Here is a 14,839-nt window from a genome sequence, read left to right as displayed (position 1 = left end):
CGAGGCTACAACCGGCGCTCGAAGCATAGTTTATTAACCCTATTTCCTCGTCACCATCGATTACAGTCTGTGTCTTACTGAGGGAGAGGAGACATCTTTCTACTGTATCTAATGTCCTTAGTGGTCACATAGAGCTCATACAACCCCACTTCAAGAAAACTGAACTATCCCTTTAAGTAAATATTGAGCTAACACTAAATATTTAGAAATCTTAGCTTAATAGTAAATCTTGGCTAAATGTTGAGAAGTCTTAAATAAATACCAAGAAAGCTTTGCTAAATATTAACAAATTTTAGCTCAATATTTAGTGTTAGCAAAATATTTAGCCTAAGCTAAATATTAAGAAATCTAAAATACATATTTAGAAAGATTTGCTAAATATTTGGTTGTAGCTAAATATTTACGAATCTCAGCTTTAAATTTGGTCTTAGCTAAATATTTAGCCATCTTTGCTTGATATTAAGAAGTCTTAGCTAAATATGTAGTTTTTACTACATTTTTAGTCTTTTCTTTATATTTAGTCTTAGCTAAACATTTAGAAATTTTGAATAAATATTCCACAAAAACCCGGCTTATTCAGGTTGTGTTTTGCTATATATGCTAGCTAGTTTGCTCTGTTAAATTCACATATGATATGAATATGAGCGTGGACTATATAATATATACATAAAACATAAACTGGGACCTCACTTGAAACCAGTGGGTCTGATAAATTTCCCATGGTATAGATATTTTTATCAGATATTCAATCCTCAGCTACTTTATGCTGATATTAGCCATGTCTGTATTGTTTTATTGTAATGATCTAGCTAACGACGTAGGAGATCAAGTGGCGTCTCATTTCTTAGAGATGCTTTTTTTACCCCTTCCCTTTAGCCCTTTAAAACAGAGGACCAAGGGGAAGGAGTTAAAATGACAATTAAGATTGGTCCATAGTCTCTGTGATGTCACTCATTTGTTTCTAAAGCAGAGTTTTGAAGCTTATCGTCGTTGGATAGACTAACTTTGTTTGATTACGGTGAGGAAAACCAGTTTTTATCACTTCCACAACAGCTTCATTTCTCACGGCAGGAGGTTGTGCCTCTCTTTGCTGCCCCCCAGTGGCAGAAAGTAAAGTCACAGACGTAGAAGTGAGCAGATTTCTGGACTCTGAAATGATCCGACCAATGACGGCTGACGTGATGTCTCTGCAGCCGTCCCTGTGGCAGCGTGTCGTGGCTGCTGAGCCCCCTGAGGACGCTGAGTATCCTGGTCTGGAGGAACCACAGGCTCCACTGTGTGCTGCTGCTGGCTGCCGCGCTGGGCCTCCTCTTCCTCGCTCTGCTCTTCTTCTCTCTGCCCTCAGAGCTCAGCCACCAGCTCTTCAACGCAGCGGGATAAAACCACCGTGTGTCTGTTTCTACGGCCGTCTGTGTGTGCTGAGATTCACTGTTCAACTAATGTCTGTAAAAATAAAACTGAACCACGCCGTGACGCTGAAGAGGATTTATTTTTCCATGAGTTCTGGTTCTGTTGGCGGTTTCCTTCCTCTGCTGATTTAATCATAGGTTTCAGTGTCCCACGCCGTCTGTTGATCTGTCACAGGATAAAAAAGTCAAAAGACTCTTGGAAAAGGCAAACTCATTTATAAACAGATTTTAAAGAAGCATCATAATCTATATGCTAGCTTCATGGACGTAAAATGCTAAAGAGAAGACAAAGTTTGAAGATAATGCAAAAAAAAACAAACTCTCGGATGAGGTCATTCAAATCCTTTTTTTTGGACATATTAGGATGATAGTTACTTTAAGGCATGTAGATCAAATTAGTCAGAGGAGTTGCGTTTTTCTCTCCTAGGGGGCGCCGTAGAACTCGTATCAGCACGAAAATACAGGATTCAGAAATTTTTTGCAATAACTTAATTTTGTGGTGAGTCTCAAGAGAAAGCTTTGCAATCTGGTTTTAAATCCTAAAAGTTTTAAGAAGGCCTTTGTTGTGTTTCAGATTAGGCCTTTATGATTGATTCCGATTATACCGATTATCAGCGCTGATATTCAGAGATTCCAGGTATATCCCTTGGTGTCAGAGCCATTGTGTGGAAAACTTGCATTATTTCCTACTTTTTTTTTACACTCAAATTTTTTCATCAACTTCAGTCCTAATCCAAAACTCAAATTATTTTCAATTTTAATTCCCTTTAAATGCTCATTGGATCACATGATATCACTGTTTTTATTTTGATTTAAAAAAACATAAAATTAGTTATTTTCCAGCAAATAAATGTTAATAAAAATGTCCCTTTTCATGGTAAACAGTAGAAAATGAAAAATTAAACCATTTTTCTCAAAAATAGACCCTGAAATGAGAAAAAACAGGATTCACTGCGTAATGACTGAGCAATCAAAAATTGTGTTTACAATGGAAGTAGATGGTTTTAGAAGAAGTAGCTTTTTTTTCCCAAAACATAAATAAAGATTTTATGTAGTGAAATTGGAATTTGAAGGGTTAAGATAATGAAAAATAATTTACTTTTTTTTTTTTTTTTTTTTTTTTTTTATTAGGACTGAAGTTGAAAAAAAATGAAGCAAAAAATATTGGAAAAATATTTATCTAATTTTTTTTTATAGCAGTTATTAGTAAAAGACATTTTTTTCCTCTAATGACCTCAAAAGGTTGTAAATTTGCAGACTCAGTGCATTGACATGGAAAAATTGAAATTCAAATTTTATGATTTTTTTATAAAAATAAGAAAAAAAATCTTACAAAAAATCTTTTTCTGTGGAGTAAAAAAACAAAGTCATGTATATGGAGTTTGTTCAATTCAAAATTCTGTTGCTAAAATTTATTTATAAAATTATTTAATTTATTCTACTGCACATGAATATCGGCTCCAAATATTATTTATCGGCTCCTTTGACCGCCAAAAATCAGCGTTTAAATCGGCCCTAAGAAAATGTATTGGTTGGATTGGACTATTTTTTAAAAACGTTCATATTACACCTTCCACTTGTAATAAATGCATGTGACCTCAAAGTCCATTTTCTTGTCTTTTCCATGTACATTTACCATCTGTAAACCAGTGATCAAACTTGGACAAACACTCAGACTCACCCACGAGCAGCGACCTCAGGTCCTGCTGCAGCATCATCCTCAGCACGGCGTTCTGCTGCTCCAGACTCTGAACGTCTGTGACCAGCTTTGAGAGGTCGGTCAGCCCCTCACTGAGACCACCAGAGGAAAAACGCTCCATCAGAGACACGTTAGCGTCCTGAGTGAGTGTGGGAGTGTGTGTGTGTGTAGTGGTGACTCACTGGTGCTGCTGGATCTTCCTCTCTGCCGTGTCCCAAAGCGTCTCTCTGTCCTCAGAGATGATGCTGCCCAGGCTCCTCCAGTAGGCCTCGTCCTCTGGAGCGTCCCACGCTGCTTCCTGCTGAAAGCTGAGCTCCTCACGCTCTGAGTCCTCGCTTCACAATGAAAGAAACAAATTTACAGAGTTTCCATCAACACGTCTGCTGAGCCCTAGGAGCATCATCTTCTCACCTGGACCTCACGTGCTGCTCCAGGAAGCTCTTCAGCGCCGGTACCACACGGTTAGGGGTCACATGACTCTCCACTTCCTCCCCGTCTCTGTCTCCACCCGTCTCAGCACAAACATCCTGCAGACGAACAAACACAGATTAAAGATGCAGAGATAATAATAACAACACATTCTTCAGCTGCGTCCCTGCTCACCTCCGTCTGCTCCCTCTGCTGAGTTTTATACTTCATTAGGAAACGAGCCAATCGGGGAACGTCGTCGTCCTCGATGCCAAAAGCCTGACAGAGAAAGAGCGTGGTGGACGGTGGTTTAGAGGTTTACTCATCACAGGTTAAAGACGCTGCAGCTTCACAAACAGTGACTCACAGAGAGCAGGGAGCCCAGCTTCACCACCGTTTGCTCCTCCGTCTCCATGGGAGCCAGGAGGCCCAGGGTGTCTTCATCCAGCAGGAAGCCCTGCACAGGAAGGAGGGAGGGGAACTTTAGTGTTTGTTTTGATGATAAAAACTTTATTTATCCAGCAGCTTTAAAAACAACAGTCCACAACAAGGGTGTTCAACCTGTGGCTCTGGAGCCTCATGTGGCTCTTTGACTCCTTTACAGTGGCTCCTTGTAGTTTAAAAATATTATTAAAATAAAAAAAATATATTTTTTTACAGAGGGTATTGATGATGAAAAACACTTACACTAAATAACTTGTATTAACATTTTGTTGAAGTAAATATGCATCACTTCTTGCTATGAAGCTTCCAATTTTTAAGTTTATTTATTTTTTCTTTTTTTCTTTTTCTTATTTTTTTAGGGGGGGGGGTTGCAAGTTTTTTAAAATTTCAATTTTTTTATATGTATTTTTTATTTAACTAAGAAAAATTTCCAATCTTTTGAAGATTTTGCAAAATATAAAAATGTTGCATATTTGCATATTTCATTTTTTTTATTTCTGCATATTTTTGCAAATTATTTAAATTCTAACTTTTTGGGAAAATTTTGCAAATTTTTGGCATTTTTACTTTTTTTCAGAACTTTCCAAAATTTAGAAATTACAGCTTTTTGGGTTTTTTTTGCAAATTTATGAAATTTTTGCAAATATTTTAAATCTATTTTTTTATTTTTGCAAACTCTTTCTTTTTTTTAATTTAAAGAAAATTTTGGAATTTTTTATTTCATTACAAATAAATACAAATTGGATGCACAGATATGAAAATTTTGGCCAATACTGAAATCCGATATAAATATTGTTTTTATGGCAGATAACCAACATTTACTGCTAAAAATATTGGTAATGAGTAAATATCGGGCGATACTGATATTGGTACTGATATATTGTGTATGTCTAAATTTTTTTTTTTAATATTTGCAAATGTATTAAAATAAAAAACGAATGCATCACATGTACAACGTTATAAACTCAGAAAACATCCTTTTCAGATCATTTATTACTAGATTTTTACTCTGCATAGATTTTTTTTTTTTGCAAACTTTCGTCTCCACTGAACGAAGCCTTTGTTTATTTTCTTTGTGATGAAGTTTGTGTTCCTTGTTGATTTTTTGTCCTGACTGTTTCAAAGCACTTTGTAAACTTCTGTTTGTAAAGTTATTATTATTAAAAGTTTTTATCTTCAGAGGACAGAAAGAGTCAACATCAATCAGCTGATCACACCCCGCCATAAAAACCCTGAATGAACGACTCACCGACTCATCGCACAGCAGCTCCATCACTTTCTTCATCGTCTCATCAGACAGATCCTCCTCCTCCTCCTCCTCCTCTGCTCCTCCCTCACTCTGCACCGCGGCCTCCTCGGTTTCTGTCTCTAAGCTCGGCCTGACTGAGGCGTCCATCACCACGCCGCTCTGCCCGGCGAGGGATGACTCAGACGCCACCTGATGGGTCAGACTCTGCGCCTGTTTCTGAGTCTGGATGGGCCCGGATCGCTCCATAAACTCCACATGAGGTCGCTCCCAAGCTAAGCCCAGGTGCTGCTCCCAGATCAGCGAGTCCAAGACTAAAACCACCTCCACCAGCTGCTTCACCTCTTCGTCGATCACCGGCCACATCTGCGCGAACCGCTTCTCGTCGACTGCCGCGAAGTGTCTGCAGAGGAGGAAACGGTTTATGATCCAGAGTGAACAAACCAAACATGATCACGTTTCATCCAGACGGACTCACTGGATCTGGTCCAAGGTGCGCTCACACTGACTGAACATGAGTGTGTTCTGATCCAACAGCTGACGGCGTCTCTCGGTGAACTGTTTCTGCTGGCTGCGGCGCTGCGTCCTGAGGTCTCCGAGCTTCACCTTCAGCTTCGAGCTGAGGAGGAAACAGAGTCGATCAGGCACAGAGCACGTGTGTGTGTGAGAGTGTGTGTGTGTGTGTGTGTGAGTGTGTGTGTGTGTGTGTGTGTGTGTGTGTGTGTGTGTGAGTGTGTGTGAGCAGTGAGCTACCTGTTTATCAGCTGTGCCCTCATCGGGGCCAGTCCACCCGTCGTCATGATTAAGTTATTCTTCTGCTTTAAGGACGCCAGCCACTCAGTGGCTTCCAACTTATGAACTTCTCTCTCCTTGACCTGTGGAGGATCAGAGCCGCTCGTTAAACTGAGCTTTTAGAGTCACATGGTGAAATATTTAAGGAGAAACGTGTCACAGATCCAAAGACGTCGTGGATCAAAGTGATGATCGCTCTCACCATCATCTTCTCGTCTCTCTCCAACACCTGGTCGCTGAACTGCTCCGTCGTGTTCAACAGCTTCTCCTCGACTTCTTCGCTCCTCTCCTTCATTTCTCTTTGCTTCTGCGTCAGCCACGCCAGCTTTAACGAGAGGGTGACACAACACAGAGCTGAGTATTCCACATGAAGCAGGACTGAGGGGTCGTGTGTGGTCGTGTTTTCTGATCCTGACCTCTCCGTCACAGAGTTCCTTCAGGAATTTTTCCCACGCAGTCTCGTCTTTCTGGAGGATGTCGTCGCTTTCCTGCTGAGAGGCTCTCTGCCCACGCAGAACGAAGGACAGACGAGCAGAAGAAAGAGAAACAGGAGAGAGATAGAGCACGAGCTAAAGGCTAAAAGGGCTAAACTGTTTGTGCTAATGATGATTCCACATTACAGACACGTCTTAGAGCACCAGGCTGCCGATAGCACTACATATGGACAGGTACTAAACTACTGAACAAACTGACAGTTAGCGTGTTGTCACGTTAGCCTACGGATACCTCGTAGCACCAGGCTGCCGATAGCACTACATATAGCCGGCTACTGACGTACAGTTCAAACTTACGTTAGTTTGTTGTCACGTTTCAAACAACAGCTCTATGTAACTACGGACATCCTGCGAGGATTCAGTGAGATCCACGTGAGCTTTACTAAATTGATGACATCACAAGTTGGTAAATCTCATTAAAAGGGCAAATTTGCCTGTTTTCCAAACCACCTCTCTTTATAGTTTGGAAAGTTTAAGTTCAGCTAATTGAAAAAACGCTTCTGTGTTATCCACGTATGGTTTGAAAAAAATAAACAAGTGTTTTAAATTGACTTTAATCATAAAAAAAATAATAAAAATTGGTAGAAAAATACAGTTACTTTTCACATAAATACTGGTAAAGATGTTGTAATACCAACTCCTGCCATTAGGTGGCAGCAGTGCACCTGGCCTCCTGCAGATTTTGCTCTTTTTTCACATGCTTCATATCAAAATTGTGCTGAATCAGTAGAAACTGCTGGGCAGTGCAGAAAAAAACGCCTTTGGCACTTTTTGAAAGAGTAGTACATTTTTTTCATGGCAGCAGTGGAGGAGGCTTCTAGAGAGCTCAAAGCCATAAAGAGACAGTAAACCCAAATGATGTCACGGAGGGTTTGATAATAACTGTCCTGAAATAAATAAATATTTGGAGACTTGAATCATGTGTAGCTACTGCCAGGCTAGCAAAGGGCTAACATAAAGCTTATAATGAGCATTATACCCCCTCTTTAAACTCGTCTAATCCACTTAGATTGAGCTCCTTTTGTCATCTTTCTAATTTTTACTTTTAAACTTCATCAGACTTGAGGAAACAGAAGCCATCAGTTTAGCTCAGCTGTTAAATTAGCATCCTGTACGGAGGTGTTTGTCAATAAAGCCCAGCTTTAATTTTAGCCTCAGCTCTTTGCTACACCCTTGCCAACCCTCTCTCCCCTGTTTCCTGTTCTGTTCACAATCTATTAACTGAACTAAGTCATAAAATCCCAGAATGATCTTTACAGAAATGAAGGGTGGGTTTGTTGGTTCTGCGTCTGTGGTTTTATTACTGATTAAAGTCTAATTTCTCTCTGAGTTTGTTGTTTCTCTGGATGTGTCCCTCTGCTCCTCCAGGCCTGAGAGGCTTGACGCTTGCAGCTTAAACCTGTGTGTTGTTGGTTGTTGAGTGATGTTGTGTGGGAACTTTTGGCTCGTGTCCAGGTTCATGTTTGATCTGGTAACCCCAGCCTCAGAGCTTCAGCACCCTGAACCCATCCCAGACCTGGTCCCTACCTCAGTGACAGCCAGCTCCTCCCTGAAGGTCTTCAGCAGGGTCTTGGTCTGCTCCTCTATCCGCTCCATCATCAGACCCAGGACGTCGGATTTTTTCTTCAGGTCCCGAACGAAGAGATCGTCTCCAGATTTCAGCTCCTGTTCAGAAAGGAGAGGACAGAAAAACACATGAGATGGATGGATGGATGGTGAGTGTGTTGATGGATGAATGTGTTAATGAATGGAAAGATGGATAAATGATGGATGGGTGGATGAGGTTGATGGATTTGTTGATAAAGTGATGAATGGATGGATTGATGGATTGATGAGTGGTTAAATGGATGGACAGATGGATGGATAGAGATCGGTGGATGACAAGATGGGTGGATGATGAATGGATGGATGGAGTATCAGTTTGATGGATGGATGGATGAATGGATGATGGATGGATGGATGGATGGATGGATGGATGTGTTAATGAATGGATGAATGATGGATCTGAGGATGAACTGATGGATGGATGTAAAGATGGATGTGTTGATGGATGGATGGAGTTATGGATGGACGGATGGATGGATGGATGCATAGATGGATGGATGGTTGGATGGATGGATGGATGAATGGATAAATGATGGATGGATGGTTGGATGGATGGATGGATGGATGGATGGATGGATGGATGGATGGATGGATAAATGATGGATGGATGGTTGGATGGATGGATGGATGGATGGATGGATGGATAGATGGATGGATGATGGATGGATGGATGTGTTAATGGATGGATGAATGATGGATCAGTGGATGAATTGATGGATGGATGGATGGATGGATGGATGGATGGATGGATGGATGGATGGATGGATGGATGGATGGATGAATTTGTTAATGGATGGATGGATGGTAGATGGATGGATGATGGATCAGTAGATGAATAGATGGATGTGTTGATGGATGGATTGTTGTAGTGATGGATGGATGGATGGATAGATGGATGGATTGATGGATGAATGGATAAATGATGGATGGATGGATGGATGGATGGATGGATGGATGGATGGATGGATGGATGGATGGATGGATAAATGATGGATGGATGGATGGATGGATGGATGGGTAAATGATAAAAGGTTGTATGGATGACGGATGCGTTGATGGATGGTTGGATGGATGAATAGATAGATATCTGGATGTATGTGTTGATGGTAGATGGACAGGCTGTATGGATGGATGCATGATGAAAAGCTGGATGGATGGATTGATGGATGGATGTACAGACAGATGTGTTGACTGATGGATAATGGATGGATGTAAAGATGGATGATTGATGATGAATGGATGGTTCGATGAATGGAGTGATGGATGGATGGATGGAGTGATGGATGTACCTGTTGCAGCTCACTGATTCGTCTCCTCTTGTCCTCCTTGAAAGCAGAACAAAGCTCCTTCTGTTTTCTCAGCACCTCCTTCTGCTCCCACAGACTCCTCTTCTGATTGGCTGTCGACCACCCTTGGCTGATCTCCTCAAACTTCTCCTCACTCAATCTGAGATCGTCCTCCTGCTTCTCCAGTCTGCAGCAGGGTCCAGTCAGAAGGGAGGAAACAGAAAGGAAGAGGTGAGGGTGGTGCAGCGAGAGTTTGATATGAAACTTTGTTTCTGAAATAACTCCACCTGAGTCTGTCGGCCTCCTCCTGCTGTTTCCTCCTCAATGACTCTTTGTTGTCGGCTTCAGTCTGGATGTCTGACACGTACGTTGGTAGCTGTCTCTGCAGGTCGAGGATCCTCTGAGGAAGGACCATCTGAAACACACAGAGCCACTGTCTTTGGTCCACGTCATCCACCTCATTTAATCTTAATACTTACCATTTATTCTGGAACTTAAATAAGTTTAAATACAGAAATAATTTTATATATATATATTTTTTTTTTGAGTGGATGACTTGTGTGGTAACTATTATACAATCAATGATATCGATCCTTTTACTAACCCACTAAAACTCCTGAGTGGAGCTTTAACTGTACTGAGTCTGCTTCACGTCTATCACATCAACAGTTAAAAACAGAGAACCTAAAAGTTTGGACTCACAGGCAGATTAATCATTGGATTAGAAGATTAAATACACGAACCTTTTCACCTCCTTCTGTCTCCTCAGGGACCTCCTCCTCCTCTGCATCTTCATCCTGTGAGGAGGATCTGAAGGAGCAAACAGAGTTAGCTAACTTTATTTCAGAAACCTGAAGAGGAACTTGTTAAAAATGTTAAAATGTGATAAAGGAGCAGATAACTTTAATTAAAACTGTTAAATTTAAGAATTTAAATTAACTTTTGTTTTATATTGAACTACTTGTTGTCAATTTTGGGTTTATGTCTCCTGTGAGTATTTTGTGAAGCTAAAGCTAGCTAGTTGTGAAGTTACCCGCTCTCCTGCTCTTCATTTCCGGGACCGGATCCCTCCTGTAGGTCCTCCTTTAGATCCTCGGTCAGATCCTTCTTCAGATCCTCATCAGACTCGTCCATACTCAGTTTAATGTTTCAAATTTTCTTCAGACCCAGATATCTGAACGCTGTCAGGATGAACGTCTCCACCGCAGGTCTGTTTGATGTTTGTTGCTATGGCGACCAATGCTGCTTTCAAGTGTCTCTCAGAAGCTCGGATCTCCAAGGTTCAATCTGTAAAGTGGTTTAGTTAGAACCGATACAGGAAAAAAAACGTATCCGGAGCAGTTTTGTTTGACTCTGTATACTTTTTAGTTTCCATACCTGCAGCCTCTGCACTTTCTTTCTCTTTTCTTTCTTTCTTTTCCTTTTTTTTTCTTTTATTTGGTCTTAAAATGTTTCGACTGACACAGGCTAAACAGTCCGTTTATGTCTGTTTTTGGACCTCACATTTTGACTTCCGGGTTAGCATAACTGGATTTTTTTTATGTTCAAACGTGTTTATCAGACGACAGAACAGTGTTTTAGTGCAGCAGTGAAGCACGGAGAGTAACACACTGACGGAAACACGGCGTCGTGCCGCCATCTTGTGGCAGCTTCGTGTCTTCAAACGTCTGAATGATGACCGGAAGTTTTCCTCAGGGTGGGATCAGGAAAGTCTGAACTTTTCTGTAAGTAAATTAAAAGTTGCGTTTATTTTCGACACTTGGTCAGTAGAATATGACAGCGCTGAAGTGGAGGAAGAGGAAGATAAACAGTTTGACTTTAAGGTGGAAACACACACAGATAACTGGGATATTTAGCAGGATCCATGAAGAGGAAAAACAATGATGCTGACAAGAAGTAAATTATGGAAACCTAACAGTGAGCAGCTCAAAGCTGGGCCTGGAAGACATATACTTAAGGGTTTGTTTTTTTTTGTTTTTTTTTTTTGTCCTTTTTGTTTGATTTTGTTTTGTCTTCATTTATTTCTGTTTTTTGTTTATTTTTATTTTTATTTTATTTATTTATTTTGCTTGTTTTGTTTGGGTTTTTTTAATCTGATTTTTGTCTGATTTTTTTTGTCCTTTTTTGATTGGTTTTGTTTTGCTTGTTTGTCTGTTTTCTTGTTATTTGTTTTATTTGTATTTTTGCACGTTTTTTAAATTTGTTTTGTTTTTGATTTGTTTTTGTTTTGATTTTTTGCCTGTTTTTGTTTCTCTTGTTATTTGTTTTATTTGGATTTTTGCACGTTTTTAATTTGTTTTTTTTTTTTTGTTATTTTTATTTCTTGCCTGTTTTTGTTTTATTTTATCTGCTTTGTTTTTGTTTTGTTTGTCTGTTCTTGATTTGTTTTTGTTTTGTTTTTTATTTTTAATTTTAATTTTTATTTTTGTTTGTTTTCTTGTTTTTTTGTTTTTGTTTTGTTTGTCTGTTCTTGATTTGATTTTGTTTTGTCTTCATTTATTTCTGTTTTTTGTTTATTTTTATTTTTATTTTATTTATTTATTTTGCTTGTTTTGTTTGGGTTTTTTTTAATCTGATTTTTGTCTGATTTTTTTTTTTTTTGGTTTGAAGAGAACAGAGGTATTGAAGCTGATTTCTACCAGTTAAAAAAATGGTAAGTAATAAAAATAACACACCAACATAATACTTTAAAAAATAAAAAAAAAATCTGACAGAAATGGACTTCCATTGAAAAATAAAATGTGTTGGCACAAGGTATCATGAAACAGGAAATATGGCTAACTACAGTTGTATAATAATAATAACAATAATAATAATATGGTTTATTGAACACCTTTCAAGTTTAGAAATCTCAAAGTGCAGGGAGAAGTTAAAAGTTTTATATAAAAAAAACAGTGTAAGTTAGAGTTTAAGGAGGAATGTTTTTAGCTCTCCCTTCTTTAAAGTTCAGGAGCTGCAGCTGACCTCAGGTGGAGCTGCTGTGATCAAAATCCTCAGGGTTCACAAACTAATCTGCTAACCTCTGTTTTATTTTTGACAAGACGCTTTCATCAGCCTCATGCAGATTTATGAGCCTGTTTTCACAACCTCTGAAACACACACACACACACACACACACACACACACACACACACACACACACACACACACACACACACACTCCTCACAAATGATTAACGTCTCCTCAAGCTGATGGAAAGATGGGCACCCTCAGGTGTCCACACAGACAAACACAGACCCGGGTCAGATGTTTCTGCCCTTTGAAGCGCCCCCCTGCCACCCTCACCCTCTCCACCCTCACCCTCTCCTCCCTGTGGGCACCTTGCCGCTCTTCTGGCCTCAAGTGGCCCCGCTCGCTGCTGATCCACAATGGATGTAAGTCAGCCAGCAAAGGTTTCTGACATCTGATCCAGCATCTGTGATGTCACCAACAGCTGACTCGTCATAAGACCTTTTGTGAGGAGGCGGGGGGAGCAGAGGGACGAATAAAGGAGGAGGAGGAGGAGGAGGAGGCCTTTTTTATTTTTCGACAGACCCTTAGCTGGAACGCTGAGTGCTTCAGCATCCAGATTACAACCTGAATGACTGCCATTAGAGTGATTCTATAATCTATCATAATACCATAAACCAGGGATTGACAGACTTTGACCCCTCTCACAGGTGTATAATAAGCCCCATTCACTCTGCATATGCTCTCTGAGTGTGTGTGTGTGTGTGTGTGTGTGTGTGTGTGTGTGTGTGTGAGGGGCATATGTTTACTCCCTGTTTAACAAAGCATCATATTCATCGCTGCGGGGTTGAGAGGTGCATAATCTGAGCCTAACTAACTGACAGATTAGAGTGTTGTTGGTGGTGGGGGTTGCGTAACATTTAAAGTCTTAACTAACGGTTTCTTAATAACGAAGGAGACGTTCAGGGGATGCACTGCGAAACAGGAAAATAAATAAATAAGTAGATAAATAAATAAATAAGTAGAGGACAGGGTGAAGGGGCGATTTGATAGAGCAGCAGAAAACTCAGCGGCATCTCATCCAGAGGAGGTCAGGACCTTGTCAAAGAACAAAGCAGTCATTTAAGAAGAATTAAATCTAATAAATGAAAAACCGAAGGCCAGATCCAGAACAACATGAAGAGCATCCCCCTTACTCTCCCATCAAGTATGGAACATTTCAGCCTTGTCTCAAGGTGACTCATGAAAAACTGGGTTTTTGTCATCTGCAGGAGCAACCACTGCAAACCGGATCAGCACGTTACCTCTAAACCTTTAAATATTATTCAGAGGGAGTGAGGGCCGCCACAGGAGCCTGCGCGCAGAGACAAAGAGGCTTTTACAGCAGAGGAAATATGAAAATCTCTCATATGTTGTCAGGATAATTGTTGCAGGAAATAAATTGATCTCAAGGTCCGTGCAGCGGAGTCTGTATTTCTTGTTGGAGGAGACGTTTGTGTGAGCGCTGAGCCTCTCTCCCCGACATTCCTGCCCTACGACCCGCTCAGCTTTAAAGAAGTCAACTAACTCCTTCACACATTACAGCGGCTCAGAGCTCAGGGAGAAGAGGGAAGGGGCGCTCGGTATGTTACACATAACGTGCAGTTTTAAATGTGGAGACATTTCTGTTGTCGGTCAATTTATTTCACACTAATTTAGTCTCTTCTGCTCCGTCTTTACAGCAGGGACGGAGCCAGGAGTTCAGTTTTTGGGGAGCCATACAAACTTCGGCTGGGCTTTAAGTTTAAAAGTTTGTAGATTATTAATTGAATTAATAAATATTGATAATAATCAAACATTTTATTAAAAAGTCCTTTTCATCAAAAAATCTCAAAGTGCAACAGCTTCATAAAAACAGAAAATAAGAATTAGAAAAGATAAACTGGGGAAATAAAACACTTAAAATTAATTAGATAAATTAATAATAATAATAATAATAATAATAATAATAATAATAATAATAATAATAATAATAATAATAACAATAACAATAATGAAAAGACATTAACTCCAGTTAAATAAAAACAATATAATAAAGTTGAAAAAATAAAATAAAAAAAATGATAACAAATAAACAAAAAAATGAAAATAAAAAATAAAATAAAATAAATAATAATAATAATAATAATAATAATAATAATAATAATAATAATAATAATAATAATAATGCAAGGACATTAACCACAGTAAAATAAATAAATAAAAATCTACAGTCTTTTCCAAAATAATTTTCTGATCTTTCCCCTTATGAAGCCTTCATAACTTTTTTTCCAACTGGCTATAAAACATGGCTCATTGTACAAAGACAGAGCATCTGACGCAGACAAAACTAACATAAAGTGACTAAGTTTTACCATGCTTTTTTAAAACTGATTTAAAAATACATATCTATAAACTATAAGAAAAAATCAGGGTGGGCCTGGGGCCTCTGGGTTCACCTAAAACGCCGCCCCTGCTTTACCGTCTT

At 39.4% G+C, this 14,839-nt stretch overlaps 1 protein-coding gene across 1 annotated transcript; it reads right to left on the bottom strand.

Annotated features, from left to right (window-relative positions):
- Positions 1-573: 573 nt before the first annotated feature.
- Positions 574-10,607, bottom strand: drc1 (dynein regulatory complex subunit 1 homolog (Chlamydomonas)). Its single transcript, XM_074685559.1, has 16 exons — positions 10,417-10,607; positions 10,127-10,193; positions 9,671-9,798; positions 9,387-9,570; positions 8,020-8,157; positions 6,415-6,501; positions 6,201-6,323; positions 5,960-6,081; positions 5,685-5,825; positions 5,210-5,609; positions 3,884-3,973; positions 3,712-3,795; positions 3,520-3,635; positions 3,291-3,443; positions 3,091-3,200; positions 574-1,575 (listed from the first exon to the last, which is right to left on the bottom strand). The coding sequence occupies exons 1-16, from the start codon at positions 10,515-10,517 to the stop codon at positions 1,538-1,540; spliced, it is 2,082 nt and encodes a 693-aa protein (XP_074541660.1). The 5' UTR covers positions 10,518-10,607; the 3' UTR covers positions 574-1,537.
- Between the last annotated feature and the right edge of the window lie 4,232 nt (positions 10,608-14,839).

Source organism: Halichoeres trimaculatus, unplaced genomic scaffold (assembly GCF_033239565.1).
Source record: "Halichoeres trimaculatus isolate MK-OKI-2021-1 unplaced genomic scaffold, fHalTri1.1 fHalTri1_scaffold_13, whole genome shotgun sequence".
NCBI classification, from domain to species: Eukaryota; Metazoa; Chordata; class Actinopteri; order Labriformes; family Labridae; genus Halichoeres; species Halichoeres trimaculatus.
The sequence above is the reverse complement of the archived record's forward strand: the minus strand, read 5'-3'. Positions and strand labels throughout refer to the sequence as shown.